This window comes from Camelus bactrianus, chromosome 14 (genome assembly GCF_048773025.1).
Source record: "Camelus bactrianus isolate YW-2024 breed Bactrian camel chromosome 14, ASM4877302v1, whole genome shotgun sequence".
NCBI classification, from domain to species: domain Eukaryota; kingdom Metazoa; phylum Chordata; class Mammalia; order Artiodactyla; family Camelidae; genus Camelus; species Camelus bactrianus.
Genome location: NC_133552.1, coordinates 2444789 through 2463998, shown reverse-complemented (window position 1 = coordinate 2463998; position 19210 = coordinate 2444789). Strand labels below are relative to the sequence as shown.

Below are 19210 nucleotides of genomic sequence, written 5' to 3'. Positions count from 1 at the left end.
AATTATTTATCATTTTTATCACTTGGGCTCTTTCTCTCGACCAGGCTAAACTGAGAACACACTCCACTGAACACCCAACTGTTGTGGGGATGGACAGGGCAGGGTCAGAAGCCCGCACCACTTGGCCCTCGCTCCTGGCTCTCTGGGGAAGGCTCCCAGGGCTGCTCACTAACCGATGTCAACAGAAGTGGACTCCACCCCAGGCCCCAACATGCGGGTGAGATAAAAGGTTCTCTCGGGTGCTGGGCCTTGGCACAGGTCACACCCCGGGGTCCAGGGCACAGAAGCGTCCTTAGCACAGTCCTCACTGCCCCGGGTTTTCCGTGCTTACCGGCTGGGTGCCGGGGTGTCCGGTTCCCGCAAGAGGCCGAGGCGAGGCCGCAGCAGCAGGCTCCCTCCCGCTCCACCCCAGCCTCGGGCTGCCCTCCCGTAGGGTCACTCTCTAGGGCCGTCCCAGGTGATCCTTCGATCCGGGTGGACGTCGGGCGGACACCGGGAGGGCGCAGTCCGCACCCCTCCCCCCATGGCTTACTCTCACCTCCTCTGCCCTCCCGCCCCAGGTTCCACCCCTCACCCCGTCGGTTTGATGGAATCCCCCCATCCCAGGAACTGCGTTGTCGATTATATCATCCATCACTACGCGTTTACAGTCAATGGATGCAGGTTCACCGACAGTTTTGGCCGCCAGGCTGGGACGTGCAGTCGCAGCGCACAGGTACCGCAAGCCCTGGGGCGGAGACCGACGGGGGTGGCGCGTCCGGGCCAGGTGTGCGAGGAAGCCGGGCGCCCGCCGCGCAGTGTTCCCGGAGGCTTAGGCCACGTGGGAGGGTGGGGCGACCCTGCGGTTCCTCCTCCAGGCCCCCGGGGGCGCTGCAAGCGGCGGCTCCGGAAGGCGGGGACGACGCTCTTGCCCCGGGGACGCCGACGAGCGCTCGCCCTGCGACCTCGACCTCTTCCCGGAAGCGCGAGGTCACGTGGCGCGAGGGCGGCTGCCGTGGAAACGCGGCGCGCGCTCTGGCGAGGCTGCGGGGCGGTTCGCGGGACTCGCGGCGCCGGGGCGCTGCTGCGGGGCGCGATGCTGTGCGCCCGACGGCTGGGGGGCCTCCGGGCCGGGCTCCGGGCCGGGCTCCGGGTTCGGCGGGTCAGCACCACTTGGTCCCCGGTGGGCGCCGCCTTCAATGTGCAGCCCCAGGGACGCCAGCTGGACCTGTTCGGCGAGCGCGGGGTGAGCGGCCCGCGGGGTCCTCGGGGTCTGGAGGGGCCGGACGGCGAGCCCGCCTCGCAGCGGACGGAGGTGTCTTCTGCCCCAGGGTGACCTTGCGGACCACTCCTCCGAGGGGCTGGTGCAGGGGGGCGGGGCGGCCCCGGTGCGGGTCTGGCGGCCGCTTCAGCGAGAGCCCGGGATCCTGCGGGCCTGAGCGGCTCTCTCCCTGTCCCCACCCTTCCCCCTACTCCTCCCCCCGCCCCCACTCCCACTCCCGCCGCGGTTCCTGCTCCCCCCGGCTCAGGTGAGGCGGGGGCCGCCCCGTGAGCTCACCTGCAGTAGCCAGTGTCTATTCGCTAGGACCCGCTCGTGTAATTAGTGTAATTACTCCTTCCGCTGATGCGCCGTCATTAATATTTGTCAAAGCTTTGGACTTTTTCTTTTCTTAAAACACAAAACTCGTGGAGAGTCGTGTCCCCTAAGGCCTCTCACGCGGACTTTTCCCGCAGGAAGTCACCGAATTGTGTTCCTAGTTATTCGGGGTTCCCACGCCCCGCTCTGTGGCCGGCATTCGGCGGGCACTCGTTCTTTATGCAGTGAGGGAATTAAGGGTGAAAGGAGGGCAGGCTGGAGAGGGACTTAGCTGATGCCTGTTTACTTTGCATTTGTGCATTTGCCCGCTTCACGTTGTTACTTTTGTTTTTGTTTTTTCCCCCCGTTGTTTCTACTACTGCCTTTCTTGTAAAGATGAGTCTGGGATGTGGTTACAGTGAGCCTGAATGTGAGTTTTTCTTATTTAACCCCCAAATTTCTTTGTTTTTAAATTATTTTTGAATGAAGTCTGCTACACCAACTTCTATAGGGGTAAACAAAGTTGGTACTGACATAATCGGCGTGAGAAAGCACTCCCTGTAGGTCCTGAGCAGAACCATGTGAGGGGCAAGCTCCGATGTGGGTGGAGGAAATGTAACTAATTTAGCTTTATTAATTTTCTTTTATACGTCATGGTTTTAGGTCCTGGTATCAGACTTTAAAATATGTGAATGGGGTTTTAATAAAAAAAAATGACGAAGGTTTATATAATTTTTTAAAGCAATACCGTAACTGGTAGGCTGAGATTTAGAATTCCCAAGAGTAGCCTGGGGAGGTATGCTGAGAAGTGAAAATAAATAATCTGTACTTGAATCAAATCCATGTAAAGATCAAATTATTTTTGGTTCTGCTTCTGCTCTGCCCCCAGCTGTCTTTATTTTCTCCAGCTTGTTAGTGTATTTGGAAGGAGGTTAACGACCCCTCATCCCTTCTTGCAGGGACAGCGGGCGCTGGCAACCCTCAGAAACCTTACCTCTTGGTGTTTCCCACATTTGATGTGTTACCTTTGCAGATGTTTAATCTACAAAGCTACACACGTCTGGCCCGTTAATCTGTTTCATTCGTGCGTTCCTGCATGTGGCGGGCCCTGAGTTGGGCAGCTGGCTAAGATGGCAAAGAGCAGCACTCCTGCCTCTAGGCCTAGGAGGAGGGAGAACTTGACCAGGGTCACACAGCTAATAGTGATTACAGCTGACATCTATTAAGTGCTTTCTGTGTACCAGCCACTGGTAAAATATTGAGTTTTAAATGTGTATTGTCTCATTTAATCATGGCCACAGTTCTGTGGTAGTGACCACTGGATTTTGAACTGTATCGTTCTTCTTTTGTTTTTATAAAATAATTAAAAACTGAGAAGTTGTATTCTAAGAACATTCGTTTTAGTCTGCGTCTGGGATGTGGGGGATATGGAAGTGCTGTCTGTGAGCACAGGTACCATGATGCCGTGAAGCAGCAACGAAAGCCAAGACTTTGTTTATGAGAACAGTGTTTATATTTAATACCCGTAAAGCAAGGTTTTAGTTATACAGGGGGAATATTCTCTGTATTTCAGGGCCTCTTTGGAGTTCCTGAGCTCAGTGCCCCAGAAGGATTTCGTATCGCCCAGGAGACGGCCTTGAGAAAGGCGGACGAGCTGGTGGAGCGGGTGTGCTCCATGCCGCCTGGGCCCCAGACGGTGGCCATCTTCGACGAGCTGTCCGACTCCTTGTGCAGGGTGGCCGACCTGGTGAGTCCTGGCCCGAGCCGCCAGTGCCTCTCTCTCTCAAGCTGTCACAGTTTAAGCTGAGTGTTTAGGTTTAACTTGAGAGTGTAAGGTTAGAACGTCTGAACTACTTGAGAGCTGTTAGGTGTGATCCGTTACAGTGAAGTGCGCTGTTGAAGGGGAAGAACGTGCAGGAAAAGGTGAACGTTAGAACTGGTGCTTGAATGTGTATATTTAGTGAAAGACACATGTCGTGTGTGATGAAAGAACGATTACGCGTGTGGCAAAGGTTCTTCACAGGACAAAAGTTCTTTTATGAAAACTACCAGAAGTATAATAGAACATTTGTCTATACATTTACAAAAAAATTAATTAAAAAAAACTAGTTCTTGTAAACTTTTTCAGGAATGTCTTCTCTAATTAAAACCAAGGTTTTGACATCGACCAGATTCTATCAAAGCCTTCTTTTCCCCACATTTTGAAGTTGGAGGGGAGTGTGTGCAAGTCTCCTGGCCAGCTGAGGTGGAGGCCTGGTTCCTCCCGCCCAGGATGGCCGCGTCTCTGTCATCCTGTCAAGAGCGAGGGTCGTGGTGCACGTGTCCTAAATCGTGGTCCCTCCTGAGCCTGTCTGCGTGGTATTGGACCTTCCAAAGCTTCTTCCCGCCCTTTCTCCGTGGAGCCCCACCCGGCGCCCCGCAGGGAGTGAGTGCACAAGGGAGACGGACCCCGGCTCTGCCCTCACGGGGCAGGTGTTCCGCTGTGAACTGTTCTCCAGTTCTTACCGGGCGCAGGTCCTGGGGAGAGCTTTACCTGCTTTGACTGATTTAGCCTTCTCGGCACATCCTCACTTCCAGATGAGGAAAGAAAGCCACTGAGGGGTTAAGTGAGGCCCAGGGTCACCTGGCTGGAGCGGTGGAGCTGGGCTCTGGGTCTTCCCTGCTCGTCTCCAGCCTCCCGGGCCGGCGGCAGCGACTTCGGCCAGGGGAGCCTTACCTGGAGGGGTGGAAGTATTTATTTTTAAAATGATCATGCAGTAGCGTGGACTTCTTAGGGGATGGGACAGTTCTGTGAATTTCGACTCCCAGACACGCCACTACCACAGTCAGGAGGCTTGACTATCACCCCAGTGATGTCAGACCCACCTCCCCCTCCCCCCCCCCCAGAGACCGCCCACCTGTTCTCCACCCCTCAGGTGGTTTGTCTTTTCTAGAATGTCAGGTAAATGGAATCACAGTTACCTTTTGAGGTTGATTTTTTTTTTTTTTCACCCAGCATAACATTTCCCCTTTTTCCTTTTTCAGAACATCTCCTTCCTCCTGGCACCTGCGTCAGCAGCAGCCCCTCAGTGTTAGCACAGTCCCTGCTGGCAGCTCCCCGGTGTTGGGGAAATGGACGAAGTGCCTGTGTTAGGGGTTTTCCCGGGAGTGGAGTAAGATGTTACAGGCTCCTTCTGGCCAGTTCTGGGTTTCACTGGGTTTGGGTTCTGACCCTCCAGTGTGTGCACAGCAGGCGTACGTCTGGATTTGGGGTTTGGGAGACCTCCTGCCAGAAACGAGGTCTTGACCCTCCTCTGCCTGGTTGTGTTGCTGAAGTCTGGATGGAAGATGTTGATCAGCAGGCTTCGCTTACGTGCGATCAGGTGTTGGCTTTTGTGGCCCCAAATCCCAGACTTACTGCTGATTTGTTGCCTTAGCTTCCATCTCCATTAACCAGTGCTCTCAGATTTGCCCCACATTTTTACTTTCGCTTTTCACTGAAGGATTTTAACTCCTGCTCCATAGCTTGTCCTATTTTTGAAGTTTTTAAAAATATTCATGAAGTTTGATAATATTAAAAAAATGACATGATTTATACATGTCAATTGTTAGGTGAAAAAGTTCAAAGAATCTTTTTGAATTTTTAAGACTTTACCGCTAGTGAGATCAGTAGTGTTATAAGGCAGTGGTTTTATAACCTACGTTCCCCACCAAATGGTTTTTTGTTTTCTTTTTCTTAGTATAGTTGCTGTGTAACAGTATTTTCCTCAGCACCACCACAAGTGAGTTTGAAGATGTGTGCTAGTGTTTTGAGTTTTAATATTGATTGTAAATTCGGCAACATGTAGGTCAGTGATTTATACTCTGTTGTGATTTTTACATAGCTCGCTTCTCAGATGCTTCAGTGCTGATGTTATCCTACTGTTTAACAAGTGTTGTATCAGACTATGGATTCAAATGGTTTTACATCAAAAACTGTTTGATAATAAAATCAGGAAGTTTGATCTTGTGGTGATTTTATTTTGTGTAACAGTCACACGTCTTCACGAGAGAGAAGATGGGTAGTGCTTTGTCGTTTCCCTACATTGCCCTTTTGCCTTGTGATGCAGTTAACGTGGAGACTAAAGTCTGATTTTATGTAGTTTCATTAAAAAAGATTCTAAGGTGAATTCTCAGGTCAGTGTAGCAGCCCTAGTCCCGTGCCGGGGAGGCACCCGCGGGCCCCCTGCTTGCTTCACGGTGGTGGAGAGAATGTGCCTTGTCTTCTGCACCGAGGCTGGGGTGCAGCCCACTCGCCTTGGAACTGCACCAGGTGTCAATTTAAGAAGGAAGAGCCTCCCTGAGTTCCCTGAGCCAGGTTAGTGTGAGGACCATGGTGCAAAGACTCAGATGAAAAGTTCTAGATTATCTGAAACAGGAGTCTGCTTTTCTGAACGATGGAAGTAGGAAGAATTCGCCTGATGTTCACATTTGAGGGAGAGAGACTTCCTACAGCAAAGCTGGTAGGAGTATTTCCTTTGCAGGGAGGAGCAGAAATCATGACGTTCAGGAAAGTGTCAGTAACGCAGACGCTGGGGTCCAGCCAGACGTCCCGTTTAAAATCATAGGTTTGCATTTCCGTCCTCAGATCCCAGGGGGGACACGCCATCATATTCCCTTCTGGTTTTGTCTCCCCCAGGCTGACTTTGTGAAGCTCGCTCACCCCGAGGCTGCCTTCCGAGAGGCAGCTGACGAGGCCTGCCGGAGCATCGGCACCGCAGTGGAGAGGTACATGCGCTCCCTTCCCCCGACGGGGTCCCGGCCTTGTCGGAGGAGAGGCCTGGGCGGGGACACCAGCGGTGACACCTGGCCCTGGGGCGACCTGAGGAGGTGGATGTCCTTGCTGACTTTCTCCCAGTTCCTGGGGCTGAGGCTGGCCTGCCCTTCTGCTGAGCGTTTCTCAGCCGGTGGGGCCGCCTCGTGCCTCTTGTGTTCGGGGTGGCCCGTGAGAACTGTGGCAGCAGAAACCCATGGATTTTTTGACTGTGAACTGACTGGGCAACCTGACCATCCCAGAGTCCCTGAGTGGGAACTGACAGGTGGCTCTGGGAACATGGGCCTTACCTGGGGATCCCCGGGCCAGGAGCCGGTTGCTCCTAGAGCAGCCGCCAGGGCTTGTTGGTTTCTGGGGCGGAGGACTCGGGACCCGATGGTAGTCCTCCAGGTGGGTTGAGAGTGCTGCTCAGGCAGGGGCCTGGGTGGGCTGGCGCAGCCGCTGGGGGTGTGGGCCGTGCCTGGCATCTCATTTAACCCTTGGGGTGGCCAAGGCTCTCACCGGCTGGGACAGCTTGTCCCAGGTCACACAGTAGCCATGGGGCTCATGTTGCAGCGGGTGTGTGACTCGGAAGCCTAACCTCAATCTGTCCCCATGGTGTGGACCTGCCTCTTACCCAGGTGAGCAAAGGCCCCTAGCCCTGGGGGCTCAGGGCAGGATGTCAGGTGTGTGTTCCTCCTCCCTCCCATCCCCTCTCCTTTTCTAGAAAAACAAATGGTTCTGGATGGAGGTGGGACCCCACCCTGTCTGCTCCTGTGGCCCCAGCTATTGACTGTGGCTTTACATTTGTCCTTTGACCTTTCAGGGTTACTACCCTGCTTCATACTGACCCACTGCCTGCCCTGTACTAACTGTTGAGGTGTTCATGGTCCAGAGGAAGAAACAAGACAAAAAGCAGCCCAGACCTCTGGGCATGTGTGCTGGAACTTGATTACATTCTATTGATGTAAAGAAAGAAAAGAAGGTGTTAGAAAATCTTTTAATTTTTCTTTGTTTCTAATTTTTCCAGGTTGAACACAAATGTGGAGTTATATCAAAGTTTGCAAAAATTACTAGCTGATAAAAAACTTGTGGATTCTCTTGATCCAGAAACCAGGTACTCCTTCCCTTGCATTCATTGTGATTGTGACTGTGAAGGTGAGACTGGTGTCCCCACGCTCACAGCCCCTCTGTCTGGACTGTTTCTCCCCAGGTGACAGGCCCTGCACCCTCCTTAGGACTCACTCTACGGTGTGTCCTCCCACGTTCCGCCTGTCCCACTCCATCCTCCTCCCTGCTTTGCTCTTGGTCCCGACCACTCCCATATCGCCCCATTTGCTCATGTGTTGCGTCATCATCCCTCTCCCCCTGGGCCGGAGGCTCCTTTAGGGCAGGGGCCTGGCCTGATCGCTCACTGCCGCATCCTTGGTGCCTCCAGCCGCTGCGGCCACAGCAGGAGCCTCACCTGTGAGCGAGTCCTACTGACGGTTGGGAGTTGCGGTTAGCTGCGTTCTTGAAGTTCTGTGGGTGACACACCAGGAGGCGCGAGCCAGTTGGTTTTATTCACTGGTGGACGTCAAGAGCCTTGAATGATGTGCTTCGGTTCCTTAGATTCCAGTTATTGATCTGAATTGAAAAGACCTAATTTCTAGGTCGGTTCACAGATACATTTGCTGTGGCGCTTTGGGGATTATGTTTCTTTGCTCAGGTTTACTTATGAACTGTGGTGGGGTCTGTCTTTCCTCACCTGCGTGTCATCTGTGTCACAGCACAGAGACTGGCATTTTTCTTACCTGCTTGTGCTTTCCTCAGTCCCCACTTACTTGGTCCCGCCTCCTCTCCGGTCTGTCTCCGTGTGTGGTTTGTGTTCCCCAGGGATCAGCTGACGACAGTCTTGCGTTAACCTGGGTGTGAGAGGCGGGAGGGGCTGCTCTCCCCTGCCTGCAGGGGTGCTCGCCGCTCCCGCTTCACGTCACTGATCTGGCGCTCGGGCCGCGCTGGAGCTCGCTGCGCCGTCAGTGATGTGTCTGTCGGACAGTTACGTTGCCTGCCGTAGCAGGGTGAGTGAAGGCTGAGCCCCTGCCGACTGCCCAGCGTGTGCTCGGCTGGTGTGGTGCCGCGTGGCCACAGCTTCCTTGTGGCCTGACTTCACTGATTCGCTTTCCTGCACGTACTGTATGAAAACTGAGGTGCGCTAGCAGACTGGGAGCAAAGGACTCGTGCTGACAGGACACGGACCACGTTTCTAGACGCTGCTAAGATGCCAGTAGGAGCTTTAAAATAACGAAGTGATACATACATTAAAAACGGGTTGGGTAGAAGATGGATATTCCAGAAAGGAAAGGTGACTGGTGAGCGGGGGAGTCCGAAGTGATGCGTGAACTCTGGCACTGGGACGCCGCCAGCAGTGTCGTCTGGCTCCCAGAGCGCCTGCGTGTGGTGAAGTGGCGGCTGCTGCCAAGCCGCGGGCCATCCGTCCTGGCAGTAACGCAGAGAGGGAGCCGTGGCACGTGTTCTCAGGTGCGCTCCCTGAAGCCCTAGTTCTAGGAGGTATGCAGACGTCTTCCCAGAAGGGCCCCGCTGGTCAGAAAGTTTGGAAATCAGACACAGTAACACAGCATTTTCCCCTGTTGGAGAGTTTCAGTATGTGAGAGGCTCCAAGGAGCCCAGCGGTAAAGAAATCTGTTTGAGTTGGGGTTTTCCGGAACCAGCAAGGGCTTTCTTGTATGCAAGGAATTTAACAAGCACACTGTCCAGAAAGTACAGTGGAGGGGAGAGCCCAGTCCCAGGAGCAGCAAAAGCTGAAATCCACGTGAGGGCGAACGCTGGAGGGCAGAGCACAGACCCTCCACGCGCGCACACCCGCACACGCACGCACGGCCCTGGGAAGCGTGTAAGGGCATATTCAAGTGGGAAGCAAGCTGTGTCTAGGCAGCAAGAGGAACCTGACTGCTCTGTGCGGCTGTGGGAGTCGGGCGCTGTGTGAGTTGTGCGGCTGTGTGAGGTGGACGCTGTGTGAGTCGAGGGCTTGTGAGTCGGGCGCTGTGCAGCCCACAGCTGAAGAAAATCTTTGTTGTTGTTGTCGCTTAAGACAGTTTGAAGCCGTAGGTGATAAATATGCCAGGCTAGGCGGGGGAAATCTGGTAGAGGGAAGTGCTGGAGGACTTGTTCCAGGTAGTAAGACACACTATGAAGATGCTGTGTTTAAAAGAGCGTTTTATACTTACGTTGGAAAAGTCAATTAAGTCAACGAGAGAATAGAGAAATTTCAGTCACAGACACATGAATGCATGACTGAATTTGGGATGTGTTTCTCATCAGGAGGGAAAGACTTGGTTTTCAGTAGATGATGTCAGGCCAGTGGATAACTATTTTGGGAAAAAAGTTAATTATTTTGATTTAAGTATTTTTTAAAAAGAAACCATGAAAGTGCTGATAATTTTGAAATGTGGAAGGTCTTTCTTCACATGATACCAAAATCAGACCTTGAGAGAAAGATTGATTTGGTTATAAAAAAAAAATCGCAGACTTTGATCTGACAAAGCCCTTCCCCATTCAGAGTCGGAATACACAGCAGGACGGATGTCACTCACGTGGCAAAGGGTTGACACAGTTAACTGTGTTGAGAGGCCTTACAAATCACCGAAAAAGAAAAAAGCGAATCTGTCTCATAGGAAAACAGGCAAGGGATCCTTTTCCTAAAACTCATTTCACAGAATAAAGAACAGCATCAGATGCTGTTAGAGGAACAAGTGCCATGCGTGTGACACTGGTGGTAAGTGTGACGTCGTGGCCGGAGGCCTGGCCCCCAGAAGTGGACCCGCGATTGGATGCTGGTTCTCTAGCTCTCCGGGCCTCAGGTGTCCCCCCCGTGAGAGGCGAGTAAAAGCACGTCCTGGGGCGACCATGAGGCTTACGTGGAAGGACCCGTGTGCCGTGCCCTCTGGGCACCTGGCTTGAGGCAGCCGTGCGGTGGGGGCCCTCCGGCTGGCGGGGCTGAGGGTGAGGGGAGCGCCGCGGTGCTGGCGCTGACGCATCTCAGAGGACAGCAGGTGGCAGCTCGATGTGCAGACTTTCTGATCAGCTTAGTTTCTTGGACTTTACCCTGAGGAGGTAAAGAGGTGATGTCCTGTGACTCGAGGGAGTGGGGAAATGAAAACACTTCTAGTCCGTGTGACAAGACAATGTAAACATTCAAAAGCTGCATTTTTAGAGAATGTTTAAAGATAGGGACATTCGATGTTCATGATACAGTTTTACAAGAAAAAGCAAGGCACCAAAGTCTGTGGCTGGTCCCAGCTGGTGTAGGCAGGGGTGTGACAGCTGAGTGGGTTGGATGGGAGCCGGGGGGCTGTGGTGTCAGCCACTGGGCCGGGGTCGTCACCAGACCAGACATGCTGCCTCGGGCTATGCTGCTCAGGACAGGGGTCCTATTGGGAGTCCCCCGCCCACCTGGGACAGCCCCCCGGGACAGGGGTGTTCCAGGGTCAGGGAGTCAGATCAGCGCACCTAACGTTCACGTGGACTCGGCACGTGTTCTCCGGTACCTACTTTGTGCTGGGCACTGAGCCGCCTTCTCCAGGCTCGCCTGATTTAATCAAACATGCTCCTCACTGCCTTAAGAAAGAACGGAAGACGTATACTGGAAGGAAATACAAGGATTTTAATAGTGGTTGTTTTGGGGATTAGTGATTTTAAGTTTTTCATACACGTTTACGGTAAAGCTGTTATGCAGTAAGGCTGTATTATGTAATACGATAAACTTGTGTTACCTAATAAATTCTCACCCCCAATTTATCACCCCCTACTATCTTTCTTTTTTCTTGTTGAAACGACAGAAAATACCTTTGCTACGAGAGAGTGGTGTGACTTTGAGGTTGACTGTGGAGGAAGGGGGATCAGGGTGAGGTAGACGCCGTTCTGGGCCTGAGTGAAGCACCTTACGTTATTTAAGAAAGACCATAAATGACTAAGTTATTAATGTGGTCTGTCGAACTTTAATTCCGTTCATGCAATATATTGGCACCCGATAACCTGGAAAATAAATACATCCATTATGAAAAGTCAAGGAAAGCCAGGAGAACAGATAAAATATTTGGATAACTTAATTCCAGCAAAAAGTAGTTTTAAAAAAAAAAAAGTTCTTGACAGAAAGAAGTGCTACACTTGAAACTGGCTCCAAGCACGCAGCAGGATCAAAAAGAAAGAAAACAGTCCTCATTAGCCAGGAGACTCAGCGTCCGGCCCAGCATCAAAGGACTTCATGTTCTAAGTAGCTGCCACCAGTTGGAGGTAAAACTGAATGCCTCATGCCGAAAGCCTTTGAAAACCTGTCCAAGGATAAACTGCTTTATGTTTTTAATTACGGGGACTTGGATGGAGTTGAAATGAGTAATTATCACGGCGGCGTTTACAGGTCTGTACTCTGAATACAGGAGCGCGCTCTGCGGGGCGAGCGACCACTCCTGGTTGTGCTCTGCAGCACCGACATGGCGGCCCTGAGCCCTGGTGGAAGCTTCTGCTTCTTTGCCTCCTGCCCTTCGGCTTCCGGAGACCCGGCCCAGGGACGGTCTCCTGCCACGCGGCTGGGCATCGTCCGGCCTCAGCACAACCTCAGAAAAATCCCGTATTCACCCCACAAGTATGTTTTCAAGAATTAAACGAATGTTGTTGGAGCTCATAGCAGAGCCCCTGATTAAAAACCGTGGATTTCTACAAAGCACGTTACTTCTCTTTTAGTAAAACCGACGTCCTCGCTGTGAGGTGGCCCCCCGCCGCCTTGACGCTGACTGGCTGAGCGTGTTTATGAGTGCTGCAGATCGCTGTCTCCTGGGCACCAGCGTCCCTCGCTTCCTTTAAAGAGCCGTGTGTCCCAGCCCACACCATTGTGGCACAACATGGGAGTGTCTTGTTTCCAGTGCACACGTTTTTTTCATTTATGAATTTGGTGTTTTGAATTTCCTGGTCCCTTGTGGGAAAGTAAATGATACTAAAACAGCTTAGAATTAGAAAGGAAAAGATGAACTTCCAAGTATAAAATAACCACAGGGGAAATCTGATGAGCAGTCGCCCTTCGCTTTGGATGTGACCCAGGGTGCTCTCTGTTCTGTTAAGGCTTTTTATTCTTGCTGATACTTGACGTTCAGGTGAAGCCGTTACACGTTAGGAAGATTAGGGCGTGTTGTAAAGTTTGAAGATACGTTTTATGATCAGTAAAAACTGGAGGTGTGCAAAACATGCTTGTACTAATTCCTGAAACAGTGAGAAATCTTCCCTCACAAGGGGTGAGGACGGTGGGCTGAAGCAGAGGAAGAGCCTACACTCGAATGTGATGCAGGAGAAGGTGAGGTTTACACGCTGCTGACGTGTCCGAGGGCACTGCTGATGCTGCCCGCCAGCTCCCTCAGCACGGTTTGTACCCGTTACGAAACTTGTCATTTCTTTTACCGTGCCTTCATGCATTCAGAGAGAATGTGTCCCGGGCTGGGACCAAGCCTTACGGGACGTGTGTATGAGTCTCCACCCGCGAGCAGCTGGGAGTGTAGTTCTGTTGAATGACACAGGCTAATTGTGAACCGTGTGTGCACGCTCACCGTGTCACAGTGAGGTGGCATGTGTGTCTGTTGAGTACTTACTGGTGTGCTGCGTGTGTTATACAGCAGATATTTTTGAAGGAAGACAGCTAGATGGCTGAAAAGATGTCCGTTTCCTCTAGAAGGAGGCAGCTGGACATTTGGCCCTATTGGAGTAACTGTCATTCACTTGGCTCAGGTTTGGGCTTGCACAGTTAGCGCAGTGTACGTGGCGCCAGCTCGTCTGTAGGAGAACGTAAAAGCCCATCAGCCAGCGGGCCGTCTGGCCTGGCTTCTAAGATGTTAAGCTCCTGGTTTCAAACAAATCTTGTGTGCCCGCGTGCGCATGTGTGGAGACATCTGCGTTTTTGGTAGTAAGTTGAAAAGATGGATTTATTTTGCAAAAAACTGGTTTTTGTTAATAATTATTACCTGTTGTAACCTGGGCTCATTTTGTTTATAGGCGAGTGGCTGAACTGTTTATGTTTGATTTTGAAATCAGTGGGATCCATCTAGACAAAGAAAAGGTAACTCCTCTGTTTTTTGGCTCCTATTTTACTGATATTAAGTTGGTATCTTGTTGCTATGGTTACGCTTCTTGTGTGTGGCTTGGATTTCCATATTACAAAAATGCATAGGTTGTTCATGCAATGAAATTCTTCTGTAGGTTGTATTGGAACATAAAGCTCCCTGGAAGCTGGCCTGTCACCCACAGTAATTCAGAATTAGAAGATGACTTGCTACACGTGGGACATCTCAGGTGTCAGGGAGTTGGGGTGAGACGGGCAGTGGCAGGAAGGCAGTGAGTGAATGAGGAGGGTGACCCCATCGAAGGTTAGGTCTGAGGCAGGTGTGCAGGGAGGACATGAGGACTCACGTGCATGTGATTATCCGCGCAATACCTGTCCTCAGCAGATCCCCACGGCTTTGCTCCAGAAGCAGCAAGCCTGGGTTGTGTGATGTTTAAGCTGGGGTGGGAGGGGCCTTCTGATCTGTCCAGGCCCCTCATTTTACAGAAGTGGACACAGGACAGAGTGGTTTGTGTTCAGGTTCCCGTCCTTAGTTCCCAGGACCTCTCACCCTGGCCACTGCTCTTTCTAGAACCCAACATCCCAAGTGCTCAGTCTTTTCTGCATGAGGCCTGGGGTTGAAAGAACAGGGTGGCTCAACCAGCCCTGGAGGGCCTGCCTGCTGCACAGCGTCTCCCTCACCTGCCTGCACCCAGACTGTTCCAGCAGTGCTGTCTGTCTCTTTTAGATACATCTGTGTCTCTTAATAGAGTACAAAGCCGCTCACCTGTCAGTAGAGGTTGCTTTATCAGAGCATCTTAGGCATTAGAGGGCGGGTCTTGGGGATACGTGTCATACATAGACACCATCATTTCGATTGGAGCTGAATTTGAGCAATGCTGGGTTCGCTCTCACATCCATGTCCTTACGTGGCCTTACGGGCTCTGCGCATGACTCCTGGCCTGACAGAGCAGTCCCCGAGGCCTGTGGGGTCGACCACAAACTCACATCGCCTGAGATGGACACATCTGCCCCTTTGCAAAGCAGTTTGTGATTAATGCCTCTGCGCCAGTCACGCCGCCATTCTCTGAGACACGCAGATGAAGCTTTGGAGCCAGTTTGCGTTTTTTCTCTTCCCGGAGCTCTTATGTCTCAGCGACCAAGCCCGTGGAGTGTTTCTGTGGAGCTGCTTGCTTCTGTGCATCCCCGGAGAGACGCATCTTGGTCCTCATCACCAGACGCCTGGGCCCCCAGAAGCCCTCGTCTTCCTGACGCTCGCTGTAACCAACAGCGATTGAGCATTTGCTGTTTCAGTCATATGTTTCTCATCAGGTGCTTCCTCATAACAGCCTCGAGGCTGGTACTGTTGCTCCTGTCTCCCGGGTGAAGGCGCTGGAGGCCATACGTGTGACCCAAGGCCACAGAGCTTGTAGGAGGAGGTGGCCTTTCCGGAGCCTGCCCGGTGGCCCTGCCTGCAGGCCTCCGGGTGGTCCGTCTAACCTGCCTGGGAGCACTGGAGTCACTTCCTCAAAGCCTTGATTTCGTTGTCACTCTACTGCCTGGAACCGCCAGTGACTTCCCACTGCCTATTGAAAGGGTGTAAGTGGCGGCTCATACGTAAATAGGGTCCTCGAGGCCCTGCTTTCCCAGTGACTCCTGACCCCCTGCCCCTGTCCCCCACCCTGTGTCCCCTCGCCCTCTGCTCACCCAGCTTCCCTGAAGTCCCCACTGAGGCTTTGCCTCAGGCCAAGGTGTCTGAGGAGCTTTTGTCACCCCTTCTGTCCCCCATCGTGGTGGAATTGTGTATTCGTCTGAACTCACATCCATTTGTTTCACGTGTGCAGCATTTGTCTGTGTGTGAGTTGTCATTGCTGTGTTGCGTGTCGCAGTCCTCGGCCTCGCGGGTCAGGGAGTGGGTCCTTTCTCAGCGCGTCCTGTGTTGGGCGGAGTGGGCATGCGCGATCGTGCTAACACTGCTGGTCGTCAGGCTGGGCTCCTTCGGGGGGAGGTTGCCAGTGAGAGTCCTGGGCATAAGTGTTGTATGTGATCTCCGTGGAAGATGTTTTGGCAGCTTTATTCAAGTGTAACATGTGCGAGGTCAGGGTCAGCCTCCCCCGGCCCAGACTGCTGCTTTCGCCTAACGCGTGTCCTCCCAGGGCAGCTGCCCGGCCCAGCAGAGCAGCGCCCGCGAACCCACCCACGCTGAGGGCGAGAGCAGGCTAAGCCTCGTCCTCCCACGTCCGTGGTCGGCGGTGCCTCCTCGGATGGGGTGGAAAGAAGACATGTTACGTGTAGAAAAAGAGCTCAAAATAAACCTACAGTGTAACCTACAAGTCATCGAGGCCTGCTGTCTTCCTCTATTCTTTCCAGATTATTTCTTACTTAATTTTTAAGGTCTCATGAATATAATTGAAACATTTAAAGGGAGTGTGTTCCTTAGCAATCATTTAATAAACACAACAATTTCATAGCCTTCTTAGAGCACCACACATTGAAGTATCTCAGTGATGAAATTGTATGCGTTAGCAGACTGTTGGTGAAGTCAGAAAATAAACAGTTTGTGTTTTTCCAGGGATTGTAACGGGTGACAAATTCTTTGGAATAACTTTATCATGCTTTTTATTTCAGTAAGTAAAGGCTTTGAGGAAAATTTTGGGAACTATCGTGCAATTTCTGGATACCTTTCATTTTTTTGGTTATTCCACTGGTCACCAGCAGGTGGCGACAAATGGCCACCTCAGAAACAACGGGCAGAGAGAAGTCTGGACATAAAGACCTTGGCATGTCCTGAAACTTACTTTTCCCACGATGTTTGAATTTTACATATTGAAAATGCTTTTGGTTATTAATATATATACTTTTTCCAGTTTATTATCAAGGGCACATCTGTATCATTCATAGTTATCTTTTTTAAAAAAATGAGTGCTGTGGAGTAATTTTTCAGGGTCATAGTGTAGTTTAGAATCTGTTAATGGCTACTGACCCCCTTCTTGGAAAGGTTTGTGTATGATTCCACTGTGAGCCCAAGTCCAGATGCCCCTCCAGTTTTCCTGGAACAGGTGACTGAAAACTCTGACTGGTAACTGGTTACCATTGTGGACGGCAGATTTAAGTTTCATCCCAAACACTTGTGGTGCCCCTCTGACAGCACAGGGTTTCTCAGGACCTTGTGTCCGAAAACTGAAGATAAACCCACTCTGGGCTGACGGCCCCTCTCGAATCGTCGACAGTGCCTGAGTCCCCTCCTCCTGTAGCCCCTCCGGTACGTTCCCGGCAGAGCTTTGAGATGCCCCTTCTCTGCACTTCAGGGAAGAGCTGCAGGAAGACCCTCTGCCCTCGTATTGAACCTTTTAAGACTGAGTATGTTTTCTAATCAGCCCTTCAAATACTTAATGTTTTCTGTCTAAAAATACTTTCAGGTGTTGTTATCAAATAGATTCAACTAGCCCACGACGTCTGGTTCACTTAGGTTTCCCAGTGGGGTTAATCTCACAGATTATAGAACTCAAACTAGAACTCTAGCAGTTACGTAAATCTTAAAGCTTACAGACATTGTAAAACCAAAAGGGTAACTTTTTGGCCAGTTATCAAAAGCAGAGTTAACATTTGCCGTGTGTCACCCCCATTACACACTTCAGACACCATATATTCAGTGTGCGTTGTATCCCTGAGTGTATTTACTGTCTTACTAATTTACGATTTAACTGTGTCTGCTGACTTGCTGCCTTCAGAGCTGCCTCTTCAGTTAGGTGTAAAACGTTAACTTTACTGCCCCCGTGTGCAGCGTAAGAGAGCGGTGGACTTGAACGTGAAAATCTTGGACCTGAGCAGCACGTTTCTCATGGGAACCAACTTTCCCAACAAGATTGAGAAGCGGCTCTTGCCGGAACACGTTCGGCAGCACTTTGAGCCGGCCGGGGACCACGTCGTGGTGGACAGTCTGCACGCGGAGGCGCCGGATGACTTGGTGCGTGTGCCCCGTGCCCCGTTGCTGCTGCCGTGACCCCAGATCCGGGGTCACAGTCACGCCTTCAAAATACGTTCGTGCTGCTTTACGCTAGGAATTTAACTGAGGCTCGTTAATTCCCTAAATGCTTTGAAGAACAAAAGCAGTTTAATCACTCCGGTCTCATGAAGGGCTCTTCCTTTCCGGGGGCTGATGAGCAGAGGGACCATCGCCAGTCCCGACTGCTCAGGGCTCCGATGCAGGTGTCTTCCCCCAGGGACGGTGCTTTGTGGCACGTGCACTGGGTTGTTGTGTCCTCCCCCCCCCCCCCGGCTCCCAGCAGAGACCCTGGTCGAGTGTGATGGTGTCTCCTGCACTAGCTGGTGAATCCAAAGGCTTCATTCGTCTTGTGGAAACTGTTACGTTTAAGCATCGCTCACCCGCAGAACGGAGTGGTGGGGGGCTGCCTCTGTTTTTTACCACGTAGGACTTTGTTTTGTGGTGAGTGTGTTTCACCATTTACTCTTCAAACAGGTGAGAGAAGCTGCTTATAAGGTTTTTCTGTATCCCGATGCTGGTCAGCTGCAGTGTCTAGAGGAACTGCTCAGCAGCAGAGATCTTCTGGCCCAGTTAGTGGGGTACCCTACCTACGCCCACAGAGCCCTCCAGGGAGCGATAGCCGGAAACCCAGGTGAGCCTGTTGATCCAGCTTCTGAGGACAAAACAGGGTTTTTATGGGGCTGAACTCCTGCTTTTAAGTAGCTGTGAATTTGTGTTCTCTGTTTCATGTCCTTAGAGACCGTTGATGGAGGTTGTCTGTGTCATTATTAGACACGACTTTTAAATGGAGCTAATAATTTGGAATATGTCCTGTCCAACCAATGTATTTTGTCGGCATGTTGAGAGCAGGTCATACTTAAAAGTTTCACTGATGCTAATTTCAATTATTTTCGTTTTAACCAAACTGGTCTCTGTGCTCAGTCTAACCAGATGGATTAGGTTTAGCGTGAGACAGGACAGGCACGCTGTCTTTCTGCTCAAGTCGAGGCTGAGTGCAGGCCAGGTCACATAAAACCATGGAGTCCCCACCTGCACTGAGAGAAGAGGGCTGCCTGGGGAGGTTGGTGCCGGGTCCCCACCTGCGCTGAGAGAGGAGGGCTGCCTGGCAAGGTTGGTGCCAGGCGGGAGCGTCTCCCCTGGGGCTTTGATGAGCTTGCCGTGTGCTCTGTGGGGTTCTTTACAGTTTATGATGTGAGAGAAAATGGCATAACTGTGTGCAATATGTTGATTACATTTCAGTTAGTTTAGATACTGGGTCTGGGGTCGGGTGGTCGTGATGGTGGAGCTGTTGAGAGTCCGGGTATATTCTAGGGGTTCGATTCACACGACTTTGTGATAGGTTGAGAGGAAGGAAGACCTGGCAGGGGCCAACCCGGATTCTGGTCATGCATCTGGAGGGGCCGTAGCATCATGAGAGGGAGTTTGTGAGCGAGAGGGAGCTCTGCAGGGGAGGGTCATTTCCGTGGGCCTGTCCCGTGTGTGTCCCTCCCTCAGTTACCCTTTCTTCCTCTGCTATGTTCATAGCTTCTCTGAGGTTTCGTTGGGTCCACCCTGCCTTGTCTCTCTTTTGTGGGCAGCCCTGTCCCTTGGCCTGGTGGGGCCCGCTGTGCAGCCCTGGGCGTGTCCCACGCACTCCGTGGCCCCTCCTGTTCCCTGCATGTCTGCCCGTGACAGTCCTGTCCAGTGTTCTAGTGCTCAGCTCAAAACCTGCCTGTTAAACGTTTTCACATCCCTTAGACTCCCCTGTCCCTGAACCCTTAGGATGCTTGCAATTTGTTTTGGGTGGTTCATCTCTGA

The 19210-nt window shown here is 51.8% G+C and overlaps 1 protein-coding gene across 2 annotated transcripts in view; it reads left to right on the top strand.

Annotated features, from left to right (window-relative positions):
• The first annotated feature begins 950 nt into the window (after window positions 1-950).
• The window catches only part of MIPEP (mitochondrial intermediate peptidase), an 83631-nt gene continuing 65371 nt past the window's right edge, over window positions 951-19210 (top strand). The window contains exons 1-7 of one of the 2 annotated variants that reach the window (XM_074377929.1): window positions 951-1225; window positions 3129-3302; window positions 6213-6301; window positions 7357-7443; window positions 13362-13425; window positions 17192-17374; window positions 17888-18044. In XM_074377929.1, the coding sequence (XP_074234030.1) occupies window positions 1076-1225; window positions 3129-3302; window positions 6213-6301; window positions 7357-7443; window positions 13362-13425; window positions 17192-17374; window positions 17888-18044 (904 nt within the window). In that variant the 5' untranslated portion in view covers window positions 951-1075. Of the gene's footprint in view, window positions 1226-3128; window positions 3303-6212; window positions 6302-7356; window positions 7444-13361; window positions 13426-17191; window positions 17375-17887; window positions 18045-19210 lie in introns of those variants that run through there. The other variant, XR_012511604.1, reaches the window with a different exon arrangement.